This window comes from Danaus plexippus, chromosome Z (genome assembly GCF_018135715.1).
Source record: "Danaus plexippus chromosome Z, MEX_DaPlex, whole genome shotgun sequence".
In the NCBI taxonomy this organism is placed as follows: Eukaryota; Metazoa; Arthropoda; class Insecta; order Lepidoptera; family Nymphalidae; genus Danaus; species Danaus plexippus.
In genome coordinates, this window is record NC_083559.1 from 4939234 (window position 1) to 4966394 (window position 27161).

General features: G+C 29.1%; 1 protein-coding gene across 4 annotated transcripts; it reads left to right on the forward strand.

Annotated features, from left to right (window-relative positions):
- Window positions 1-1366: 1366 nt before the first annotated feature.
- LOC116777314 (uncharacterized) lies at window positions 1367-25396 on the forward strand. 4 transcript variants are annotated; one of them, XM_032670791.2, is made up of 9 exons: window positions 1367-1499; window positions 8544-8713; window positions 14770-14905; window positions 14980-15135; window positions 17005-17140; window positions 20727-20888; window positions 21807-21962; window positions 22832-22934; window positions 23333-25396. In XM_032670791.2, the coding sequence occupies exons 1-9, from the start codon at window positions 1439-1441 to the stop codon at window positions 23438-23440; spliced, it is 1188 nt and encodes a 395-aa protein (XP_032526682.2). In that variant the 5' UTR covers window positions 1367-1438; the 3' UTR covers window positions 23441-25396. The 4 variants fall into 4 exon arrangements, with proteins under 4 accessions (XP_032526682.2, XP_061382079.1, XP_061382080.1 ...); XM_061526095.1 differs by having other exon boundaries at window positions 8544-8710; XM_061526096.1 differs by lacking the exon at window positions 20727-20888.
- Window positions 25397-27161: the final 1765 nt, after the last annotated feature.

Genomic DNA, 27161 nt, shown 5'->3' on the forward strand with positions numbered 1-27161 from the left:
AGCATTTAGTTTATGGTAAATTATAATTTAAAAACTTGATGAATAAAGATCTAATTGTTATATATTAATATTTTAAAAGACTGTCGCTACGTAATCTCAATTTTTTTGTCTTTCTAAAACCTGTCTCGTTCAACTTATTATGGCAATTAATGTCGTTACGACGCTCATCGTTGCTTTGAAGATATATAGGCATATAATATTTTTTTTATAAAAATAACACAGGTATGCTTTATAAGATGATTAGTTTCAATTTGAAGAGATGGTTCCTCATCATCATCAGCCTATCGGAGCCCACTGCTGAGCAAAGAGATGGTTAATTAAAGAGTAATATGAATGAAATACACACAATTACAATATAAGACAAGAATCACTCGTCTACATTTTACATCCCTGATAATTATCACTAACTAAGTCAGCAACTTTGAAATTAAGATAATCCCAATAAATTATTTTCGTTAGATTTACCTAAAAATGATTAAAATTAAACGTATTCTATATTCATTCCTTAACATTTGAATTCTTTTGAAACTTAATTTAAATTTCAATTCGATATGCAAGAACAAAATATATAACGTTAAATTGCCTTTTAATTGTTTACAGTAAAAATGTTTTGGAAGTTTTGATAACCGTTTTCTGTTATTCAATTTAACTTTTTAATCTTTGTGATATTAATTGGTCAGCATTCTCATTGGTTTTGAAAAAAGAATCTAAATTCTTAAAATACTTGCTTTTGTATATAAAACCATTTTATAGTCACAAAAGGAACGGTTGAAACTGCGTATTTTAATTCGCAACTAAATATAAATTTTATAAGAAAAATAATCCTATTAGTGTTTTAAATATAGCATGAATAACGGTATTTCGTGCTTAAGATTTAAAATCTCTTTTGCTGGAAGGAGGTTTCAAGGTCTCCGAATGCAATTTTCCACCTCAAAGGTCTTCTAAGCTTTCTATTTTTGCTCTTTTAATATACTTCTAAAACTTTTGATGCGGCAATCAGAACTTGAGATAAGAATCCGTAAAAATGTAAGAAAATTAAATCGAATTTAAAAATTCTCAGATATTTAATATATAACTATTTAAATGTCATGTCAGCCTTGGAAAGATTCGCTGTTAAGGAATAAAGTATAATTTGAAACATCAACAATTTTATTTGATAATATTTAAGTCCTGAACTCTATTCTCAATTCCCGACGGTTGAAGTTTGTTGAATAACGAAATCGAATGCACTATTCTGTGCCACGTTTACAGATAATAAGTAGCATGTTTAAATTTAGATTTTAATATACAGTGTTAGGGTTATTTTTAGTTAAACGATGTGAGTTGTGCCCTTTACGGGATAGATAAAGTTTATAATGTGGGCGGGTATCGATCGGTGCGCAAGTGCGCGGCAGGATTCAGCAAAACATAGCCACAGTGTGATAGAGCCAGCCACGGGATGCGTACGTTACTTGCCCTGATAGCGACAGTGCTCGCGTGTGCCCTGGCCCGCCCTCTTGGTGAGTAAAATACACCCTATGTTTCATATTAATGTAACATATTAAAATTAATTAGGCTATGCGATCATAAGTTCAACTGTTTTGCGACAGCCTTTTAATGTTTGCCACCGAGCGCGCGATTGACACCTGTTACGCTTGTGTTTTTGTAATTTATTGAGTCTCGCAGAAGTTTTAAGCATAGATAAACATAGTTATCTATGTTGATGAGGATTTTACAATAACTCGTTAAATAGAATGAAATAATTAATAAGAATGAAAAAAATAATAAAATAATTAATCTGATATAATTTGTTTGTCTTATTTACCGTTATTAATTTAATGATTGATTCAAAGATATATTTTCTTATAGATTGTTAAATTATGTAACATAACACGACGTCCTATCAAATTATAGAACGTCGTATTTTGTTGCCCTATGACCTTTTTGTTAAATATTCGTTTCCCCTGTAATATAAGCATCAATAGGAAGATTATAATTTAAAGTTTTCAGCTACCTCCAACGTATAGGTACTTCCGTTATCTTAGACAATAAATCCTCAAATATAATAAAAAATATATTAAAAAGATCTACAGATACACAATATTCAGTGATCATATATTTTTTATCTCGTGCTGTTTAAATGTCATATAATTTCTTTACTACATTTTAAAATCTCTAACAAACCTCGAATCGCGTTTTTAAAATATTATATAAGCGTTAATGAAAATTAACTATAACAATTTAAAAATAAACAAATTTTCTAATGAACTAAAAAATACTTTTTATACTTTATACAAATTAATATATTTTATATTGGATACTAGAAAAATTGATCTGATTGCAATACGTAGAAGATTTGGTCTAATTGTAAAATATCTATCGAATGATACAGACATATGTCGAATGATATATTGAGTGATCAAACCTTTGTTTGTAGCTAAGCGTTTCAATTACGGTAAATTTCTATTGTACTCTGTTGTCATTTCACAAGTTTTAATAAAATCATTTTTGTTCTAAGAGTTGGCACATATTGTTGGAAGATGGCTATGGTTAAACGTATACAGATTAGTAACATATTTATATACAAAATTAATTATACCTTAACACAACAGGAGCACTTAAAAATATAAAAATAAATTTAAATCTGACTACGATTCTTCTTCAGGCTAAATTATGATTGACTGCATAATATTTCTTGAGTTTTGCAAATCAATGACAGATAATATTAATTACTAAAACTAGATTTATTTTTTGTTGATATTTCACTGTAGTTTTGTACTGCCAGCTTAAAAGTTTAAAAATAAATTAAAGAATCATTTCAAATTCATCGCTAATTGACAATTTTGCACTGTCAACTGGGCTTAATTAACCGTTTCAGTTTAACACTGCGGTGTCCAAAACAACGTAGGTCTTAAATCTAAACTCTTTTTTGTAACGTAGGTCTTTTTTATTGTTCAACTTCTATTGATTACATTCTTCTCGGTATATTTCCATTCTCGGTTTTCTGCGTTTATTATTTAGTTATGTTTCCATTGATTGAAACCCATCGGGGTAAAGTTGACGCAGGCTCGAATTTAAAATCTTTGTTTTGTAAGCACACATTTTGCGAATGGCTCTCCGATATTAACAATATATATGAATAAAAAATTACTGTGAACATATTAAATGGTTTTATCACTCACGTTAAAGGCTGCAGCAAATACTGACCTTTAAAATTAACTTGTTTCCACTCTAGTTTCCAATTTGTCGTTATCGACTCTACTCCCCGGTCAGCCGTAATCCACACCCCAGAGTTCGAAATTGTATGCAGGGTTTCATAGACTTGAAGTTAATACGAGTATAGCTTATCTGTCATGTTAAAAAATCACGTGTTAGTAATGAAGAATAAAATCTTTTCTTATCAATAACATAAGCAAGACCTAAGATATATTTCTTTTTTATTAATCGTTACATTTTGTTTATTTCGATTGTACTTATATGTTATTTCCCCTTTGTTTAAATATCGAAAATCGATTATACTTATATTTTATTTTTCCTGAAAACAATGATTAATTTAAAATAATTGAGTTAAAATATAAAATATTTGTTATTTACATCAGTAGTAGCGCAACTGCAATGAAAAGATAATGGATATCCATTAATTAAATGCTATGCATTACGAGCTTTCAATTTAATTAGCAGCCATGATACCTTTGTTTATTTGCAGCTATCAATAGAGTATCTTGGAAAATAAGAATATATTTCGGTATAATTACTATTTAGTAAGGGTTTCGATATTGTACTGAAAAGCAATAACCCATTTTTGTTAAATACTTATTAAATAATTTAAATTATTATTATATAAAATAAAATTAATCTCCATTTCTTACAAAACGGAATAAAATTTTTCCATACTAAATTTAAATCGAATGAATAAACGGTTAAGTCGACAAAACACAACTATTAAACGTTTATTGCTGTGAGAATATTTTCTTTTTCACGTACGATTTGAAATTTCATCCAATCCATTGGAAAATTCTTATCGTGCATTCTCTGACAAATGTTGTAGAATCTCAGGAGATATGACATTTTTCCTTGGTACTAAAATAGAAATGCACCTAAACGTAGTTCCTTAAATTCCATTTTAAAATACCGTGTATTTGTATTTCCCACCGAAATTCACTTTGATCACTCAAGTGTGAAATAAGCTCCGTCTATACTATAAATTTCATCTGATAAATATCAATTTATCAGAGCAAGTAGCCTCGTCTCTAGCATTTTACTATTTCTGACTTCCGAGTTTGGTTTAAGCGATTACAGCAAAACATAATTATCGGAAATCTGATCAGACACAAATTGGATTTCCTATAACAGATAAGATTTTGCATAATTTATAATATGAACATCGAAGGTGAAGCATTAATTTATGCGGGCACGAAATTTGCAAACCTTAATACGAACAAGATTAATTTTGAAATTTGTACAATAAAAAAAAAACAGAATAATTTTAATAAAGAGAAAATAAAAATTAAATACTAACAGAATAACTTTATTAAAATTAGTAAGATAAATTAAGTTCATAAAACGTTAGCTGCTTTAGTCAACTCTTAATTGAAAAGACTAAGGCTGAACTGTAACAAAAGCATTTGTTTTCAAATTATTCTAAATGTTTTATGGGCACCAACGCAGATGAATTTATTCCACACAATTTTTTGCAATTAGGTTGTTTTACATATTTAAAAAGGCGCCAGAAAGATGTATATAATCTAATTTTTATGTGACGACAGTCACATAGCTATTTGAAATTTATCGTTTTGTGATTGATTTTTCTTTGTTATTTCCTTTTTGTCCTCAATGCCATGACTTGTTTCAAATATTCATGAAATGTTCAGCTTTATTCTAGTATAAATCTTCAGCTTTATTCGCATCTAGAGCTAAAACTAATTTCTGTTCCGTCTAATCCATTTCTATCTCCACTTATCAGTCTTACATTGTTATGGTATCAACATGCTGTTGTGAAAAACCAAGCTCGATTCTTTTGAGTTAATTCAACTATTCACGATAGCAAGTCAAGAACTATTACTTTGTAGTCTACTAAAACACATTCCATCATCTTCACCTTTTTCTCTCGTGTGGAGAAGTATCGTACTCAAGTATACGTAATCATTGACCTCTTTAACCTGGATCTCTCTTGGTTATTCCATTTTGATCATCTTTTCATTTTAAAGTTCCTTAACGAGTAACAGACCCAATTAGTACAATGAAACATAAATGTTAAACTTATTTCTTTTAAATATTCTTATGACAATGGCGTAAAACTCAAAAACACATTTACTCGAATAATAAAGGAAAGAACACGATTTTAAAAACTAAACAGTAATTTAAAACACACACATTACATAATACAAAAATAACAATAGTTTATTCTATTAACTTCATAATATTTAATAATTTAAAAGATTCTGTAATTGACAGTTAGTACACTGCAAAAACGTTAGTAAATTTACCCTTTGTAGGTTAATAAATAATCATGCATGTGTATTAATTAACGAGGAATCGTTCAAGCAAATGTCTAACCAGATAAATGTCGCTGTTACGACTATAAGATTTCTGTGAAAATATTATTATCTTTAATGATAATATTATATGATATATCGATAATTACCAGTTACAGGTAAAATCATTTTAATAGAAAACCATATGTAAAGATGAAGAGTGTTTACAGTAGGAGAATAATCTACTTTCACTTAAGCGAGCTATGGACTGTGGGTTGCCATTTGCCCGGAGATTCTCTGGCATACTGAGATCGGAATAAAGTCAGACGCCAGCGTTTTCAGATTTAGCACGCTGCAATGGAAATGGGCTCGTCCAGTCTCCAGACGATCAGGCAATCGATGGAATGAAAACGTGTTTGTGTGAAGATCTTATTTAGGCAAACGTTGTGCAGGAGCCCCTGCAACACGATGAAGTCGAGCGTTCTATGTTAGCAGATATTGTTTGGATTCCAGCTACCCGCGACTGGGATGATTGATGCTCTTTAAGGAACTTGAAGTGAAAATTATTTTCAAACTACCTCCTCAGTCTCAAGCCTCAATACCTCTGTATATTTTAAATGGCTAATATAATTTTGTTTTGCCGTCAGTAAAAAAATTAAGTCAAGGTTCTTTTGTTACTACTGATTTTTTTTTCTTTGGGAAATCATAAAATATATCTAAATATCTCTTAAGCTAAATGTTTGAATGAAACGTAGGGAATAGACTTAAACAATTTATCTTAACGCTTCTAAACAGCTGGACTAATTCTTGAGATACAGTAGTCTTGTATTATAATAAAGTAGGACAGTCCTATAGGACAGCGAGGCTTTGTTTGAAGGAGACATTAAATATTTATTTAATATTTATCTACAAATATATGCACCTCACCTAATTATTAAATTTATGCTTAAATTTCAATTTATTTTTTCCAAATTTTAATTCGAATCTGTAAGATATATCTGTATGATGGCCATCAATTAAATTAAAATAACTCATTTTAAGTGCGAAATATTTTCAAAATAAGTCATTTATTATTTAATTGAAGTAAGACACAATTTAAACTAGCAATTGATAACTATGTTTCCAAGTAGAGGGAACAGGTAGTCGTTCTTGTTGCCATGATAATCGGTCATATTTCATATTTAATCGGTTCAATAAGATATAAAGAAAAAGATAAAAGTTGTCTTTATTAGGTATATCTAATACACTGTTTCCACATTCGGAAGAAAGCAAAGCAATCGGAACTATTATAAGAAATAGCATTTAAAATAACATATATTTTGTGGGTATCTTGTTAAACCACATTATATATACTTAGTTAATTTTTAATACTTGTCTTAAATTCCACAGTTAACAATTAATTGATTGTTATTTGTAATTATACCTTAGAATTAAAATTTGACAAACATTGTATAGTAATATATAAACTTGTAAGAAGCTTATTATTAACGGTTACAAAAGATATTAGATGATGGAAGCAAACCATTGTAAGAGCGCGTAACGACAAAAAATTCGACCAAAATAGACGAAGGACACATGACAATGTTTACATAAGAAAAAGCCATTATTTAAATTACAATTTACATAAAATGTTTAAGGACGACTTGGTGAAAGAATAAGTGGATTAAAAGGTTGAATAATTTTTAACTAGAGACAGTCAAATAATGAGGCTTTGGTATGTTAATTTCATAAATATTAGATATAGCTGAACAGACGATACTCAGCCATAATTAATTGATTATTTCAGGTTCAATGGTCGGATAGAAATGTCATTTTGTTTCAAATTTAGTGACAATATTTACATCGAGGAACCTCTACGGATAGAGTTTGTTATTTCTAATAATTTTACATATTTCTTATGCGTTATGTATAAAAAACATATTTATGCATTTCTTACATAAGCTTTTACAGTCAAAGTAAAGACAGTAAATTACATTTATTTTGAAGCGGATTTTTTCCAACTCTTATGTTATTAGATAACATTTTTGAAAATCACGTCGTTTTTTACATTAAGTAAAAATTATTTGTTATACATACTCTTTATTTAGAAAATAAACTTTTGAATTTCAGTCCTGATTTATAAATTCATGACAAGTAATTGTTTTCAATAGAAATGAAATAAATTCCAAACACTTTTTGGACTAAAACATTTCCGCTCTATAAAAATCACAAGTGGATCAAGGATAAAGTGTATTCAAGTCTGAATTCAGGATGTTACCGAGCGGTGTTGACAACATCACAACACAACAGACCGAGCTACTTGATTGGTCTAAAGAATAGGTACATCAATACGCCACCAGACGGCTCTCCAGTCTAAGTCTTTATGCATAACGATCGTTCAATACACCTAGATGGAACTTAATTTTTGAATTTGAGAAATAATTCTCCATCTTGATGAAAGACATTTGTCTATAGTAATAAGTCAAATGCTTAATTCCGGAATTCACATTTATTTCATTTTGTTCTATAGTAAAAAAATATCAGTTCCTTATAATGTGTTACCAAATTATTATTGAATAATTTGTGTAACACATTACATTTTTTTTAAATTGTATATATTGTCAAAATTCTTAGTTTAGCTCTTACGACATTATTCAGATCCTTTATACATCGTTAGAAACATTTCGGAGCGAGTCCCAATACACATTGAATAAAATACCTTCGAATAAGATTGTTTTAAACCAAAGGCCAAATTTTTTGACACAGTGAACTGTTAGACGAAAAATAACTTAATTTAACAACACTGTAAAGAACAAAGATCAATAACAGTTTTGAATGCACCATCACACTTTAAAAATTACTGTAACTACATAAACAGATATAATTAAAATATAAATAAACAATAATTAAATAAAAAGGGGGAAAAAGATTTATATTCCAGTTATTGTATTGTAAAAAATTACAGAAACCCGTAGAAAATACATACTTCGATTCAACACTCAATTACTCATCGTTACAGATACTGCAAAAATTTTGTCGTAAATATCACAAAGAATATTCCGCGACAAAAGACTATAAAAGTTACAATTTAAAATATTATAATTGTTTCAGTTCCGAGCGAAGATACACCGCCGGTGAGACCGGGCCAAGCACGTAACCATGGTCCTCCAAAGTATATTTCCGATTACATCCTTCCACGTCTTCTCCTGCCAAGATTTGAAGGTTACGACGAGAGTTTGAACCCAGTACCACCTGAATCAGAAGTGGACCACCTCGAGGTAGTGAGTAATTTTGAAAGTATAGTTTACTCCTAGCTGCAAGATACTTAACCTCTGATATTTAGATTGATACCCGTCTAAAGACTTGTAACAGAGAATCTAAGATAGGTTAACTATATATATTTGAATTTAGACGACCTCAGCTATGATAAATCTGTGATACAAATCATAACTGTATAGTATAATACTAAAAGGGTCCAGTGAACTTTTATTTTTACGATTTTAGATATACAAAATACGAAATATATTTCAAACTTCACACTCTGCGTATTAGAAAATTACAGTTTCTTTTAAAACTACTCCAACAAATCCGAGGCTTCGGTGGGTATTTTTCACATCGCCATTGAAAGGAACAATTGCTGCAAGCCATTCTCAAGTTGTCACGTGACTGTGAACTGAGAGGTTTATTTATATATAAGATGATAATCCTTCGAAGAAGGTTCTCGCTTATAAAAAATATAGTGCAGAAGCTTAAAAAAATCTTGGTTATTTATATTACCCTCAATATTGACTTTTTGAGTACCCATTGTACGTTTGAAATAAATGTCAGTTGATTAACAATTGCCTCTACGCACAGATCGCACAACTTAAACAAATATATTGATGTTTTTTCTACACATTATTCAAGATTATTCATCCAGCGAATAAAAAAATTGACATTGGCAAAATATTCCACGATTGCAGTGCGAATGTAGCCATAGCTTAAAATTAAAATCTATATGCATATATTGACATTAACAAAGATCACACAATTCTAAAGAAACGCCATAATATATATGGGTTAAGTCGTCGTAATGAAGTACTCCATCATAGACATCCATTGTCGCTATAACAGAATTATATAATCGACATTACAGGACAGTTTTGCTCGTTAAATAATAAAAATGCTTAGTGACATTATTTTACTTTGAAGCGATTATGGAATAAAAAAGCAAGTAAGTTTATGGTATCCAGTAGGTACTAATGTATTATTATTGAGATGCATGCGTTATGCAAACTATTATCTTATAAATCATGTGCAATTGATACATATTGTTGGTTGATTCTTGCAACGAGTCATTGGTCAATCATTCACTTGTCAGTCTGTCATGCAATTGTTAAAATGTCCGCTGATTTTCCTTTATTGCAGTGGCGGCTATTTTACATGTACATAGTAAGAGTTGTTTATTGTGTTTTAATAAAATAATAATAAACTACTGCTCCGATTATCAAACATTGTATTTACTTGTGTGTACATTATATATTTGTTGAAAATGTCGGGAGAACATAAGCCGTCTGAGAGCTTTTAACGAAAACGCTGCCTAAAGTCTTTGAGATATAACAAAATAATATATGGTGGAATTGTGTATCTTAAATAGGACAACAGAAAAGTCCGGGTGGCATATGTCTATACCTTAAGGATAACATACTAAATCCAGTTTACAACGTTTAAAAATTAGCGTTCCTAAAGCTTTTATTGGAAAGCTATTTACATAAATACAGTATTATATATAAATTACTTCGTTTTCAAGTCTATATTTAAAACCATTTGAAAGTTACCATAATATAAGTTTATTATTTAAATAGGCTATTTTATATTTTTTGTAAACAGCACGTGCGAAAAGGGCTGGTACCTAGTTATTTATAATTTTTTTATACTTAACATTTAAAAATTAATAATACATTTATAATTTTTCCTTCATAATTATTTAACTTCTCATTAACCGGTATGAAAAATAAAAAATATATTGTAATAGCTGAATTGGTTTTACGTTGAAATTAAATCATTTTTTTTTTTTGTTTTTTAAGCATTAGCTGTGCAGCCAGTATTTTTAACTAGAGATTCCTTGTTTATATACAAACGGTCGACGAATATAGAATTATAAGATCGAACGAAAGTGTACTAGAAGAATTCAGGCTAAATTTTTAGAATAAAATGTTATCAGTATGATCAGTGGTTGTCAAGTAAAAACTGTTGGAAGTCAAAAATCCCTTAAACTAAAAAAAAAGGAGAACGCGAGCCTTAGAATGAGAATATTACTTCAAAATGTATTAGCCTTTGCTTAAAACCGTCAGCGGAACTAACTTTTACTCGGTAAAATAAACAATTTGCTAATTGCTACAATTCCCGTTACTTTGTACAATAGAGTGCATTTTGCATGACTTTCGACTTTACATTACAATTGACTTTACAACTCGTTAGTCTCTCTAACCTTTCCTCCAAAGCTTAATCCATTCATTTTATATAAAAGTTATATTCAGGTAATCTAGTGTCCTTCCCTAATTTAATATTGAATGACCGACTGACATTTACGTAATAAATCTGAGTTTTATATGCACGTAGTATTTTTGAATTTAAAATACATTAAGTATTGTTCATTCATAAACTTATTAGTGATATTGCTAAAAGAATATTTTATCAGTAGTAACAAATTTTTTGTCTCATTTATTATGAAGTTATTGCCACATAGACGCAATATTTCGAGTAGAGACACAAAGTATTCTCTTCAACACTGATTATATAAGTTTGAATAAATAGATATATTGTTTTACATTTGTTTTTGTATAATTAGTTTTGAAAAGCTACGTCATAGTTTGGTTCCTAATTAACTAAATGTAATTATTAACGTCTAAATATTGCATAACGGTATGGCGACGTGCAGAGTTAGCTAATTATATATGTACATTTTTATTATATATCCCTTTATAATAATAGTAAACACATAGAAAGACATAGAAATCCTCAATCTGTTTTAAGACCGATTTTTATTCCATAAAAGTATGTATTATGGTTACAAGCTATTTGCTATGTCAAATGTTTAAAAAATACTTTTAAACTGAACTATAATTACTAACCAGTTAGCATGTTGAATCTCAACATAGATTTAAATCGATAGTTTAATACCAAATACAAAGTTATAATAGAACCCTTATTATCCTATCACGATAATATCACGACGGCGTAATTGTGACATAAATCATGACATCTGTATTCTACCTTTCCCTGCTATTTTTGTTTTCAGATGCCTTTTAAATATTGTTATGAAACATTAGTATAATATTTTAGTATTATTTTTTTCGAAATAGCTTCTGCTATAAAGATTTTCGTTATTTTCACATGCATACGCATGTATTTCTGTTTCGCTGTTTGCTATACTGTTATTTATAAAACTTGGTATTTAAATAAAATCCAAATAAAATATATGATGCAATCTTTAACTGCTGAGTCATCCAATTAGATCTATAACATAATAGAGAAGAATGGAATGAAATGAAATGTTAAGGCTTCAATTGAACTTTTGAAACTTCGTTTAATCTGGTCCGCGTGGCTTAGCTCAAGTTAAAACAAATTACCAAGCGGATTTCAAAACTTTTGAAATCAATTTAGTTATTTCTTTTCTTTTTACATTACTTTCTATTAAATATTTTAAAAAAAACATTGACATAATCATTACATATAAATTTAATAAGAAGCTACGTGTATCTATCAGCTATAAATGTGGTTGTCGATACGATACTGAATGATTAAGAATACTATTATAAAAGTTCAAAATTTATATTTGACAATAAGGCCCAATATTTCATAATCGGGACTAATCGTTATTATGTTTATTATATCCGTAAACAATAATTGTATACAACTAAAACGTTAGAACAGAACAGATTTAATAAACAAATACGAAAAATCTAGGGATCTATGAAGAAATAATAATGATACTTCCGTAAATCTAAGCGCTGACCAACTCTTCTTGTAAAATATGTAAAAGATGAATCCATAGCTGCAATCTACATTTAAACTACTAACCTAACTAAAAATCTCGTATTTATATGAACTTTCACAAAATGCAGCTGATGTAACATAAAATAGTAGTGGTAATAAAATGCAGGATCGCTGGTGAAGTTCAGGGTTGTAGATTACTAGTAACATATAACATGTAACATTTTCTACTATTGAAGTCACTCCAACCAATCGGATGGAAATATAGATTTATTGATAAATTATTCCATTGAAATTGCTTTCATATAATTTGTTCCATTGTTACTGTGAGTGCATCGCGTGTTGCAATTTAAGCGTGAGATGAATTGTTTAACGAGGTCTCCGGGACCCTCCATACAATCATACGCAATTGACTGTTGGTATTACTGCATAAGTACGTGTTCGAGGACCCTTCAAATAATCATAACCATAAGTGAATCAATGTAAATAATTTATAACGATTTCTACACAAGTATAGTGAACTTTACCGCTGTGAATATCGCATACCTCGGGGAAATCAGTGCTGGAAACTGGAAAAATATATAACGTAGTATAGCATTTTATATGAGATTAAAATTTGGTATACGCAGTTATTACGTGAAGACATAATATAATAGGTCAAGTAAGCAACACGTTGTAACCCGGGATTCACTCGCGTACGAGTCGCGAGACGGGGCACGAGCTGACAGTTTAAAGAGTCGCATGAGAGTGTAAATTACCGTTCTTATTACGAGTGTACTGAGACTGGAGTCGTTTGTAAATGTATATTATGTATATTAAAAAATAATTAAAATAATTTTAATGAAAAATACCTCGTCTTAAAGGGGTCATTAAAAATTACGAAGCTTATAACAACGTCCTTCAGATTATTACAAATTCATCATTTCAGATTATTACAAATTTCCAAATTGCCCATTAACAGACTATTTTAGAATGAGGTCACATTTACGTCTAATAATATGGTTGTAGTTAGTTTTTTTTTAACGTAAAAGTATCGAGTATAGTAATATATTCCACAACAATTTATTCAAAATGGCGGACGCCGCAAGATAGTGTCGATCAGCTTTTCTACGACCCTCTTGTCAGATAAAAGGGCTTAAAAATAAAAAGATAAAATACTGTTATCTTTCACAAGCATTGTTTATTTCCTGATATATAAAATAATATGTATTTATTTACTCATCTTTCAACACAGTTTTCAATATAATTAACAAAACAAGGTAGCTGTACTTAAGTTTATTACGATAATTCAGAATTCAATTAAGTATTACAAACTATCAAAGTCATTTAGAACTTGTCAAACAATGAGCGATGCATGTCCTCGTATAGAGAGGCATTAAAAGCTTGTTGACTAAAACAACTTTAATCGACGAAGGAGCAAGAACACAGAAATTGGAACCATATCTTACAGCGAACTTCGATAATCAAGTTTGCCTTACATAAACGCTAAAGTTAATTCTATTAACTATGAAGGTTTTATGTTCACAAATGGATTCTGTCACTCTCAAAAATAAAAATGTCTACATACCTTCTCTACAGACATGAGAACACTTAAGAAATTTAAAAAAAAAAAAAGTGGAATAATAAATTAGGGATATTATGAAAAAAAAAACAGGCAGTTCATAATATAGAAGTTTATCGTAGCATCTAGCCTATAATGCTAAACATACATGATTTTAAAGTTTGTAGCGTAAATAGTTTGATATTGGAAATAGCTTATTACTGATTCTAAAGATAAAGTTAAAATGAGGTTTTATTATGAACTGCAAACATCAATAAGCTGAGCGGGAACTTTGTAACAAATATTTTTGTTTGAACTGCAAAGAAATAACTTCGCTCAGTCGCGTCGTTTAATTTTGAACTAAATGCAAAAAAAATATTTTTTCAACTGTTTTACTATTATAAATACATACATACCTTTACATTTAAGCCTTATATTCACTATTATAACCTCTGTCTTAACTGTTTTGTTCGAGACGAGACGAGACCTTTCTAATGTTATTCTTTTACGTTTAATTCTATGTCGTTATTCGTTTCCGTTCAAGATAAGCAAATTGTTATAGTTTAAAAAAAAACCAGTATCATAAGATGCAAACAAAAGTTTCAAGCAATATTTTGTAAGCCATTTACCCGGATATTTATTTCCTTAATACTTGAATTGGATGAGAGCACTTTTATACTTTTTACTTTTCTTACACTTAATAAACAGAAATAATAAAAAATTAAATCCATTAATTTATTTAAGTGCCTTGTTTTTCTTAATGGGTAGGATTTATATTATTTAACTTTAAAAATATGTTTATATAATTCGTAATTAAAACAGGATATGGATATCATGGATGGTATACCAATGCAAGAGACTGAATTATCGCCGTACTATTATGGATATGTGCCAGGATGGATCCCAGAATCTAGGCGAGTCTATATGAAGAACATCCTGGCCGACTCCACCAACAGCAGTAAGGAAACTTAACACATTAAAATCATAGCAGCAGTATCTAATACATTTAAAATTTCATACGTTTGTTAACAGAATTTACAACACGAGCACCGTCGAACGACTACTTCAAATCCATCTACAGACATATCAGCTCAAAGCCTGAACTGTCAGCTATTGATACGGAGTCTAAAAACTTTGCTTTATCTCCACTGAACAAAAATTATTACATAAATAAGGTAACATCCGTCGGTAAGTATTAAAAAATATATCTACATCACATAATTATTTTGTGCTAGCTTACCGCCTAACGTCTTTTATTATTCTTCTTTATAAAACTTCATTTAATAAGAATTTGTAGATTAATTTTATAGCAAACGCAAAAGTTAAAATACAAATACATAATTTTCGTCAACCACACCCCTGTATCGAACGCATGTCATTTCGTTTGACTCCAGACTTAAAATAATTCGTAAATTTTTATGTCAACTTTCATATACTCAATGTCACAATTACTGATATGATACATAATTTCCTTTTTAGAATTCCACCTATTTAAATAATATTTTCAGTGAGATTTTTTGAAAACAAGCAACGGTTTCAAAAATTACGAAACGTGTCAACAATCACTAATGTCAACTTTTAGATAATCAATGACATAAAAAGTGAAAAATTATGTTTACTTTTTGCTTAATATAAAACGTGTATGTATTATCTAACGTAGACTCTTTTATTTCGGTTTTTAACCCAAAACTCTAACTGGGAGTATCTACTTATATTAAGTAGAGAATTCCTTTTTTTAAATAAACTGTTAAAATTTAATTATGAATATTTTACTGTTATAAAATTAATTTAAATTCATTCAAATTAGTTGAAATTTGTTTTTGCAATTTGCAGTGCCACGGTTTTCGGTTTTTGTCCTGACATAGGAATTATTTATTAAAATACATATAATGAAAAATATAATAATATAAGCAACGTAACGTCAGCGTCAGCAGAGTTTTTGTCTTTATACTAACTATTTAAGCTTCACACTGTTCACAATACCCAATCATGAATTTGCATCAAAACAACGCGTATTAATATATTATGATAATTTTAGAGTGTACCAATAAATACGTCAAGCTCTTTTATAACCATCTTTTCATATCATATTGATTTCTTTAAAAGTAAACCAACAATCAATAAATTAATTATTGAACCAAGTAATTTTATTTCACCTCGTGTTACAGGATTGTTCGAAATCGACTCGACCAACCGTAATTGGATATTGGTCAAAGTTAATAACTGTAGAATTTAATTTTCGTCGTATAATTCTTGAAAGTCTTTTGAAATTGTAGTTCTTATAATTGAATGAATCCGCCCTCCGATTGATTATAAAAATGAATTTTCATTTTGTCTCATTAAATAATTATAATTACAAAGATATTTTGTCACAGGAATATGATTTGTACATATTAATTTCATAACCTATTAAAATAACCTTAGCAATATGCAATGTTTATTGTGATTGTTATATAAGTTATGACGTGCTTAACTAATCTGACTAGAACAGCAATAAGTTGACATTGGCTTAGAATAGACCGGATTTGATTATTAAGTTTTTCCAGAACTGATCTGTTTTTTTTATTATTTCAATATTTATTTCTAGTTAGATATATAAGACTAATTTTCGACAGAACTAATGTCACGTATATTATTTTTATTGTGGTTTATATTCGGTGGGGTAAATTTTACATGTCTGTTTTCAAATTAACTTTACTTGGATAAACACAGTCGAAATACTGCCTAAACCGTTATACAGCTAGAATAATGTTAGCAGACATTACTACAAATTGTAATTGGAAATCAACACAATTATAAGGGAGATTGTTGGTATAATATCACTGAAAATCAATTTCAAACGAAACAAATGCTCTATCGAAAATCATGCACGTTCTAATAAAAGCTTGTTTTACATTTCTTGTCTTACTTTATTTTTCTTTGTATATCAAGGTTAGTCAATCTGGTTAGCTTTATGTATTATACGGGAGAAACTGATACCTCCGTGAATTAATTAACAGAAATATATACCCCTATAGTAGAATAATGATTGTTTCATAATATAATTTATTTGAATAGCTCCCACACAAGAGATTGACGTTTCTGAAAATCAAAACTTAAACGTGATCGAACAACGCAAGACACGTCAGAACCCCAATTGGAGCAAGCAAAAATCTCTTATAGCTGAAAACCTGGATCGACTACGGACCGGCTTGTGAGTACACTAAACCTAAACATTTACATGTATTTGTAATCACTGATATCTGTAGTTATTTTGACTACAAAAAAATTTTGCACTATATTTATTTTCCTTTCTCGCCTACTGCTAATAATTACTAAATCTCTTCCTAATTCCTACCAATGTCATTAAATGTAAAATTTAATATAATTTTAATAAATTCCTTAGAGAGTATAAAGATTTATTTTGAATACAAGTAGTACAGTCCCATGAAAGGATAGGAGATGGTGATTTAAATAAAATTAGAAAACTAGTTAGGAGAATTGATAATAACAATGGAATGAAAAAGATACTTGAGATTTTTAATTATATTCTCTATTACTCCAGCTAATTCTGTTGGATTATAATTTCATCACTTGCAATATTGTAGAGGAAAAAAGGAAATTAGAAACGACCTCGGACCTTAGGAGCTTTGTCTCGCCTTCTAGCGCTCTAGTCCTTTGCCTTTTCCAAATGAGCCATAAAAAACCTTACAAAGTGTATCACCTCTATTTACAGTAATTTATTTTAAATAAAGTTCTCATCAGTAAAGTAAAGCTTTATTATGGAAAGATTAAAAAAGATAGCGATATCTTTAAATAAAGATTGTTTAAACGAAACGAAACTAAATTCAAAACATTTCCTGATGAGATTTTTTTTAAAGTGGAAGCCATTTGAATCAAGGACTCTTTTTACTCTACTTTTAAAGTGATTCTGACACTGAATTCTCAGAGCATATAAAAGAGGCAACATAGAATAGGGACTGAAAAATATCGACAGTTGAAATGAAACTTCCACACAGAAATAAGGCAACGCACTGTGGAGCCTTCAGGCTTCACGAGTGTTCATGGACGGCAATGACCACTCACCATCTGGAGGATAGCCTGCGCGTTTACCCCCTATCATATATAAAAAAAGAAAGAACAACATTCTTCATGTCGCTCATTCAAAATATAGTGATTCAACAAAAAGCAATGTAAAATACACACTAATGGTTATGATGAAATAAAACAGAACAACACACAAAGCAACTAAAATTACAGTTGTAGTTGTTATTTATATCCGTATTGTAGTTATAATTATTTGTGTTGTCTACCAGGAATCCTAAAGTTGTATTCAATAGTATTAACTAAACGTCAGTGGAATGAAATTTAGTTATTAATAAAAATCTAATTTGATTAACAGCAAAACTTTTTACTGAATATATCGCTTCACAAACAGCACAACACTCGTTCCTGTATTATTATTTTTTTGGTATTCGATGAATATTTGATGATGGTTACAATTTTTTTACTTGCGATCTTGTTTTTAAAGCTATATAAAGAAACCCTTTTCTCACTCTTACAGTATTGGATAATTCAGAACCCAAGAATTATTCTATTGATTTAAATGAAACTAATATATCTCGGATATACTACGCGAATTGTATTATTTTAAAAATACAACAAAAACAACCGTGATCACGGACATCTCTTCTGCCCGTGATCACGGTTGCTGAAAAGTAACCGAAACGTCGGGATTATGTAGTTTTAAAATAATACAATACGCGTAGTATACCCGAAATACATTAGTTTCATTTAAATGAATAAAACTCGCGAAAGTCTTTGATCTCATTATTATTCTAATGTTTTAAGTCTAAATATAATAAATCAATATGCTTCTTACTATTTCTAGAAATCAAGGTCCGATCAAGTATCGGTATAAATATATTTTTTTTATAGTTATAGTTCAAATATTTTTAAAGCAATTAATTTTGAATAAAATTATTAAATGATTCAAGAAATTTTTTAAAATCGTATTTTTGAACTATACGGCCTAATGTTTACTAATATTTTATAGATATTCAAATAAAATAACGAAAATAACAAAATTTTACTCATTTAAAACTCAAACAAAAACTGACCTGCTTACTTACTAATTTATTTATTTACCCAGTTCATTTGCAATCAAAGTTTTACAAAAACAAACCACTTCTTGAACCTTAAACCAAAAATGTTTTAACTTAGACAATGTTGTAGCATTATTAGAATCAGCTTTCCTATCTTGATTCTCCTTCACAAATATATAAAATTTACTAAACAATTAAATAAACAAAACGACAGTCAATAATAAAAATATATGTAAGCAGTCAGTAGCTACTAAATAATTTCCAGGGCTAATAAGGACTACCGTTTACCTGTCTCCTTACTGCCAAACAATCTACGCTGGTTGAAAATTAAACATGACAATGACCTTGAATCGAGGTGACGTTCCAATTTTAACACTTAGTGCCTAGTCCACCACCCTTACCCCAGTGTTAGTTAGCATGGGAGTCTCATAGGTTTAATTTGAACAAATTTATGACGATTTTGAATTCAATATGAGCAACTAATTATCAAAATTGCACTTGTGCCCTCTGAATAAGAATTAATATTAAAGAAAAATAATATAGGTAGGTCAATGGGTTCCTGCTTCACTTGTATGTTTGCATGTGCGTTGCATACGTTTTGATTCTTCCAGAAACTAGTATAGAGTCTAGAAATGCACATTTACCACACCGCTTACCTAGTTATTAAAGAGAACGTTAAAAAGAGGCCCCCTTGATATAACTGTGTGAAACAGTATAAAAAAATAAAAATAAAAATTATATAAAAGTAATAAAAAGAATCGTGCAGTATCGTGATACTCCTAAATAATTTCATTACAAACTGATAACTTTTGTATAAATTCTAAATCCAGCTCAATACTCAATGAGAATGTTCATTTCGTCTAAGCCCTGCACTGATTACTGTTCAAAGCCTCTATTCATCGTTCTTGCTCAATCCTTGCTGACGTCGGGAGCTACGTATTCCGACATTCAATATAGGTCGATAAAATAAATATTGGAAGGTTCGTAATAAAAACTATTTGACTATTGTAATGTATTAACACTATGTTGCTATTTATACAAATTATAATAAAAACCCGTGTTATTATGTTACAATATAAATTATTAATGTTTTCAATTTTTCATCCGATCGTTAGAAGTACCCTAATGTAAGTAGAAAGCATGATGTACTTTAAATAAATTATTGGTTCAATTATTGTATATCTATTTTCACAGTCCTTCATTAAAATTTAAAAAAATGTGACGTCGCCGAAACATAAGTTTTGTAGTATCACTAAGTTATTTATAGAATTTTGTATAAATCATTCGAATTATTGATTTTCATTTTTTTTTTATATATACAACTGAGCCGAAGGACACTTTGGATATCATCGCTTAAAAATTTTAAGATATTCAAGCGCAATGTAGTCTGTCGCTAATAGTTTTATAAATTTTGTATTTCTGCAAATTTATGTGACTGTTGCTTAGAGTTCATTACTTTTGTGTTGTGTGAATTTAAAAGGAACTACTTTCAGACCGAAACGTAGATCAGTAGTGACAATATTTGTAAATGTTTTAAGGTGTGATGTGGGGAAAGCAAAATTTTTGTGACGGTATACGGCAAATACGGTTTACATTTAAATTGACATTGGCGGAAAAAAAATTACACATTATCACATTTTAAAATATCGCTATGTATATTGATATCCAGAATCTTAACGAACAATGGATTTACAGTACTCAGGAAGATGTTGAAGGCACGGACAGCCCGAAACACATTCACGTGCTGGAAACACCACCAGCTGATCCGGCGGAGTCAATTTATGGAGTGGCTTTAATAGCTGCTGCGGGCTTAGCCTTTACCATGGCCTTCATTGGTCTTGCGTTTGGATGGTATACGTAAGAAGAAACATTTAATATTACCTTTATAATTACTTGAAGCACAACATTTTCTTAATTGAATATTATTACGGCATTTTTAAGATAGCACATATACTCAATCCATGCACATTATATTTCAAAATATCTACGTATAAATGTTTATCTCGATGACGCGTCACAAACTACGATAACTATTATTTATTAAGTGTAACTTAAAACATTGATGGTTAGAATCATAGAATAGTTAGTACAAAAGTCTTTGATGATGGCAAAAAGGATAAATTATTATCCCTGAAAATTATGTAATAATTCATCCTTCCTAATTTTTTTATAACTACCGTTTTCAAAGCGTTGGCGATTTTATTGATATATTAGTGAGAGTTTTTTTTTAGTTAAAAGCTTAATAGGTATGTCGCTTAAAACTATATTTAATGCATGCAACGTTTCTAAAACAAATCTCTATCTGCTCTATACAATCTCTTCAACTTTTACTGTTTATTATCTTCCAATTATTATTTTTTTATTAAGGGATAAAAATTTGATAAATCTTTAGAATTAAGGAAACACTGAACTGTTACAGAAACACGTATAAATTGTAGGAATTTTAAAAACATTTTTTCAATACATCAATTTGAGTAATATTATATTATCCTTTTCATTATTTGTGGTAACAGATTATATTGCTATTAAGATTTAAGCTTAGCTCTGGTACTATGGGTTAGTGAAATAATACCAGCGAATGCAAGGTTTTACAAACACATGTTAAACAATGCAAAACACAAATAATGTGGTTTGAAGTTAAACATAATAATCTTGTTTTGAGGTTATGATCTTTCGTTTTAAATAATGAAAAAATATATGATTTAATATAAAAAAGTGGAAACATGTTATATAATAAAGATGTGCGTAAGTTTAAAAGGACTTCTTATTGTGTAGCTTGTCAAAAAAAGCAAAGGCAGCCGCAGATGTGGACTATCCGGCTTACGGTGTAACCGGGCCTACTGTGGACGCCTCCGGAGACAGAAAACTGGCTCAATCAGCCCACATGTATCACTACCAACACCAGAAGCAACAGATTATTGCTATGGAAAGGTAAGATTAAGTGCTCCAGCAACAACACAGTTTAAAACAATGAGATTTTTTGTATTGTTAGTAAAATAAAAGTTACATTAATTTTCAATTCATACATTTAAAATTGTATACATGAACAACGAATGCAGGAACAAAAAAATATATTTTTTTAAGGTTTTAAATGTAAGTACCTAAGTTAAATGTTGTACAACATATATAATAAATAAATCATATTCAATAAGAATTTAATATGCGACTTCAAAATAAAAAAATACTTCACCATCCATCTATAAAAATTGCTAAAAGAACTTTTGTATTATATATTTTGTGTTATCGATTACTTTACCCAATTGGAGTGTTCTCGAATACTGGGTATATGAATTTGATTGTTGATGTCAGTTCCTCTCCTTGTGTCTGTGATACATGCAACAAAATAATCTACAGTAGATACCGATGCTAACCACAACACACTCCTGGTTAGTAAACTGACCCTATGAAAAAAATATATATTTTAACCGTATACTAGATAAAAAGCAGTCTTTTACAGAAAGAAGAAAAGAGTCATAATTTTATGTCAATATGAAATAGTTCTAACTAGTAAAAATAGTTAAGAGTTATAAGGCGACTAAATATAATAATATTTTTCTGTAAAAGACTTTAGTGGTCTAAATATAAGTATGTGTTTGCTATTTAAATTTAAATACCTTCATTAATGTATGAATTTTGATCTAGGCTTCTTAAGTAGCTATTGTGCGCTTTCAAAATTATTTTGCTAAAAATTATAAAGCTTGAATATCATTCGGCCATAACGATTGCGTCAAAGCATACATCACCTGGTGTAGTGGAAGGGTGTGACTTGCTAATATGTACTAAAGCTTCTGTTTATCTAGGAACGGCATGGAACAACGTAATGGATCGGTTTCTGACCCGGAATCTGAAGAAGAAAATGAAGAAGGTGACTACACGGTTTACGAATGTCCCGGATTCGCTACCGTAAGAAGTTTGAGCTTATTTCGTTTAATTAAATTATAATTATTTCTTAGAGTATAATATCATTAACTGTGTTTGGTCATTTATATTTTGTTTAATATTTGATAATGTCCTCACAAAACAAATTAATACAAGATATTGAACTTATATGTAGACAGTCAGTGTGTAATAGCTCATTTTTAATTACGAATTCATAGTTAAAATTTTCATAAAACCTATTAAATTATCAAAATGAGATCTACATCTAGGAAATAAATTTAATATTACCACTTGCCTTTCTCATTCAAAGAAATAAATTTTACCTGAAGATTTTCGGGTGAAACTATATATATATAACATACTGTGGTTGATATCTCAATATTTAATGTATATATTATTAATATATACTGAGGGATTTTCAGACTGGTGACATGGAAGTTAAGAATCCGCTCTTCAAAGAGGACTCCACTCCAGCGAACGCCGCTATCCCCGCCAAACTTGAACCGGCTAAGTCCCAGCCTAAGGAATAATTGCTACCCCTTCGCCTTGTCGGCGAACCAGCCCGCACCTATAGAAACCTGCTCTCACCGCTGTTCCTAATCAGACACTTCGGCACTCCGAATTACTTTATCATGTTTATGTCACGCAATCGACTTCTCTAAGCAGGTGGTGCACGGTATAAAACTTAACGCGTTTTGTGTTTAAAAAGGCGTCGTGGCTGTAAAATATATCAACCTCGGGTAAACAATGTACGAGAATATGACTTTCCGATACGTCAGCAGCTGTTGTGGACAGTTATCAACTTTTTAAATATCAGTTTCATGTTGCTGATTGTGTGTTGTAGTTAACTAAATTCTACCATTATAATTGTGCGCCCTGTATTGAAATTTTTATATATGTATGTATGTTTATATGAAGAGCTCATATTATATTATGAAATATATGAAAACATGTATCTAAACAAATTAATTAAAAGGATAGATAAACAATTTCGTTTATCTCGAACCAAGAACGGCCTGTCATCAGATACGACATTCTCATTTCAGTGACAAATTTAAGACACCTGTGTGCCACACTTGAATTGGAAAATACAGGAATATTTTGTAGTATTGTAATGTTTATGACAACGTCAATTGATTCATTGACCGTTTAAAATATATAATTGACGTTGAAAATATAGAAACTATTTATACTTTTTAAAATTAATAGAGGATAAATATTCCGTGAACTGGAAACGCGACGAACGTTCTAGTATTTTGTTTTATAAATAGTTGATAACAAATAGTATGATCACTCAATAGATAATGCTCAAGATATTTTGTTGTATATTTTATGACATAATGAATTTAAAAATTTGGAATGGTTATATACACTTTGTTGAAAGTATGCATATTAATATATATATATATAAGTATGCATATTAATATATATATATATGTTCCGTAATAAATAAAAATATTTCTTATACAACTATTGATCGCACAATTTTAATTGTATATTATTTATAAATTAATTCAGTAATATAATTATTAATATTCACATTAAATGTCATATCCATAGTATTAAGTGGAACGCTGCATTTACGACATTCACAATTCTCTGGGATCATGTGTTAAAAGTATTAAAATATATCTTTCTATATTATAGTAATACATTCGACTTATTCGTGTTTGAAGCATTGAAAAAAAATACAAAAAAAATCGACACTGAAAATAGATGTAAGCAAAAATATTATACGATAATCTAATGGGTTTTATTCATCTGTGAACACTAAGTATGAAGTATTAAAATATAATATGTTAATCAATGTAGTTAATATATAATGAATGTTATATGTGTATAAATACATCGTATTAGTCTCGTAATTTTAAATAAATAATTCATATAAGGGGTATACCTCGCTTTAGTTAATTGCATCGTTTGGATAGAGAAAATATCAACTGACGTCTTGGATTCTTTGTTTTATACAAATGCAAAGAAACCAGCAGTTGCTATTCTCATCGGTCCACGCTTGTTCGTTAATTTATTAGCATTTAATGATCTCATCTCACTTATAAAATATACATAAAACCGATTTCATGCACAATTGCTTCAGGAGTAATAGTGTTTATAGTAGTTAAAAGATCTATCGGTTGACCTTCTTCACAAATCTTACAGTTATTAATGTAAAGTTTCTGTAAATTAAAATATATTAAACGATTGTATTAATTTTAATATCGTTCAATATTTTTATTATTTATAATCATAGGATACGAGCATAACTTTTTCTCATTACATAAACGTCTATTGATATAACTTCAGACATATCTGTCACTGCTTTTCCTCTTATAGCCTCGTTTATATTATTGGACTTTTTCTATAGGAAATGTGTATTTTTTTTACTTTTCATATTATTAATATTTTATTTTTTAATTTTATTAATAAGATGATGTTATTCGCTTTGAAATATAAATGGTCAAACCAATAAACTTATATTGTGGAGCAAACGCTGTTTCATTGTCAACATTTTTATATAATTTTCCATTTTCCTTAAGTTTGATATTGAATAAAAGATAAAGAATTATTCCAGTTCTAACACTTTATATACAGTTTATTCGAATAAACAAACCAAAATTTTAATAAAAGTATTTCTAGTCTGGTTGGACTTAAAATTTTATTTGTGAGTAGAATGTTTAAAGAGGCGAACTTAATTTTTATATGCTACGGAATATCAGACGGTTTTGATTGTAAAATGGAAACCTACAAAATACTATCACTGGAATTATAACCTACACACGATCTGCCATCTATCGTGAAGTATACGAAATTGTTTCCCGACAAAGAAATAGAAGAGATATATGTATATATACATAAAATTATTAAAGATTATATGTTATACCTAGACAAGATGGCGCCACGAACCTTTTTGACAAGAAAAAGTGTACTATCATTTATTAATTTAAACGTATATTCATTACATATTATATTTTGAATATAATTACTCACAAAATTTCAGATTATTTATAAATAAATAGTATGAAAAGAATTGTATATAATTTTACAAATTTTGTGTGTTAAAAAAGAGTACTAAGCACCGTATTTTTTATTATTCTTGTTGTACACATGCAAGTAACCTGTGTCAGATTGATAGGAAATTCGAATTTTTTTCTTTGGCCATTAAAACAGCTTCTTCTTGCAGTCTTACAAATTTGATATTTGTATCGGGAAATAAAAATCACAAAAATGCTTGACCAACTCTTAGATAATTAATTAAAGTACAAAACGTTCCTATAATCAAAATCGAAACTATAGTAAAGGGAAAACTTTATATTTCTTTGAAAAATTTGTTGTTTCACATGGTTCGAGATATGTTTATTAAACTCGAGTAAACAGTTCGTCTGTGATTTAAAAAATACTTTAAAGATTGTCCTTTATATCTGCTGCTTTTGTTTTTTCAAAGATTTCACATAAACACTGACCTATAAACTATTATAAACATCTACTAGGAAACATCTTATACTATAAATAAAACACAGTGCGTTCTGATCTAACTTTTTTAATAGTAAACGAGACTTACTTAACGAAATTCATATAAGGCGCAATAAACATGTATACAAGGCATCTAGTAAAATTCAAATTCCTATGAAAAATACAATTTCTCAATAGAATTACTTCAACCGGTCTCATCACTTATTTTTTTGACATTATTCCTGAGCGAGTGTCGCCTGATCGCTAAATAATCACAATAATTTTGAATTTAGACTTAGATACGCATAGATTTCATTCAAAACAATTTTGAATAAAATCTATACGTATTATGTTATTCATTCTCTGTTAATAGTTTTAAGTTAAATTAAAAAAAAAACACGATACCTACACAAATCATTCTGTTTTATTCAAAAGTATCTTTTTTACATGACAGAATTAGTTTATGAAATATATAAGTTATTTGAATGAAAATTGACTTATATTAAGATATTTCGTTAAAATCCAGGAATCTTAAGTAATGATTTGTGCTATGTTTCAAGATTAAGATAATATTATGATCAAAAACTATTTTAAGTAAACAATTCTCAATATTACAAAATATTAAGATATATATTTCTAAGTTACACTATTTATATTATAACGAAGAAAATTTAAATCTATTTGAACATATGCTGTTATTAAATTAATACTAATTATAAGTTAATAAATAATAATATATCGTATTAAATAACAATTAATGTAAAATGTAAAGTAAGTAAAGCAATGACAAAAAAAAATTACTTA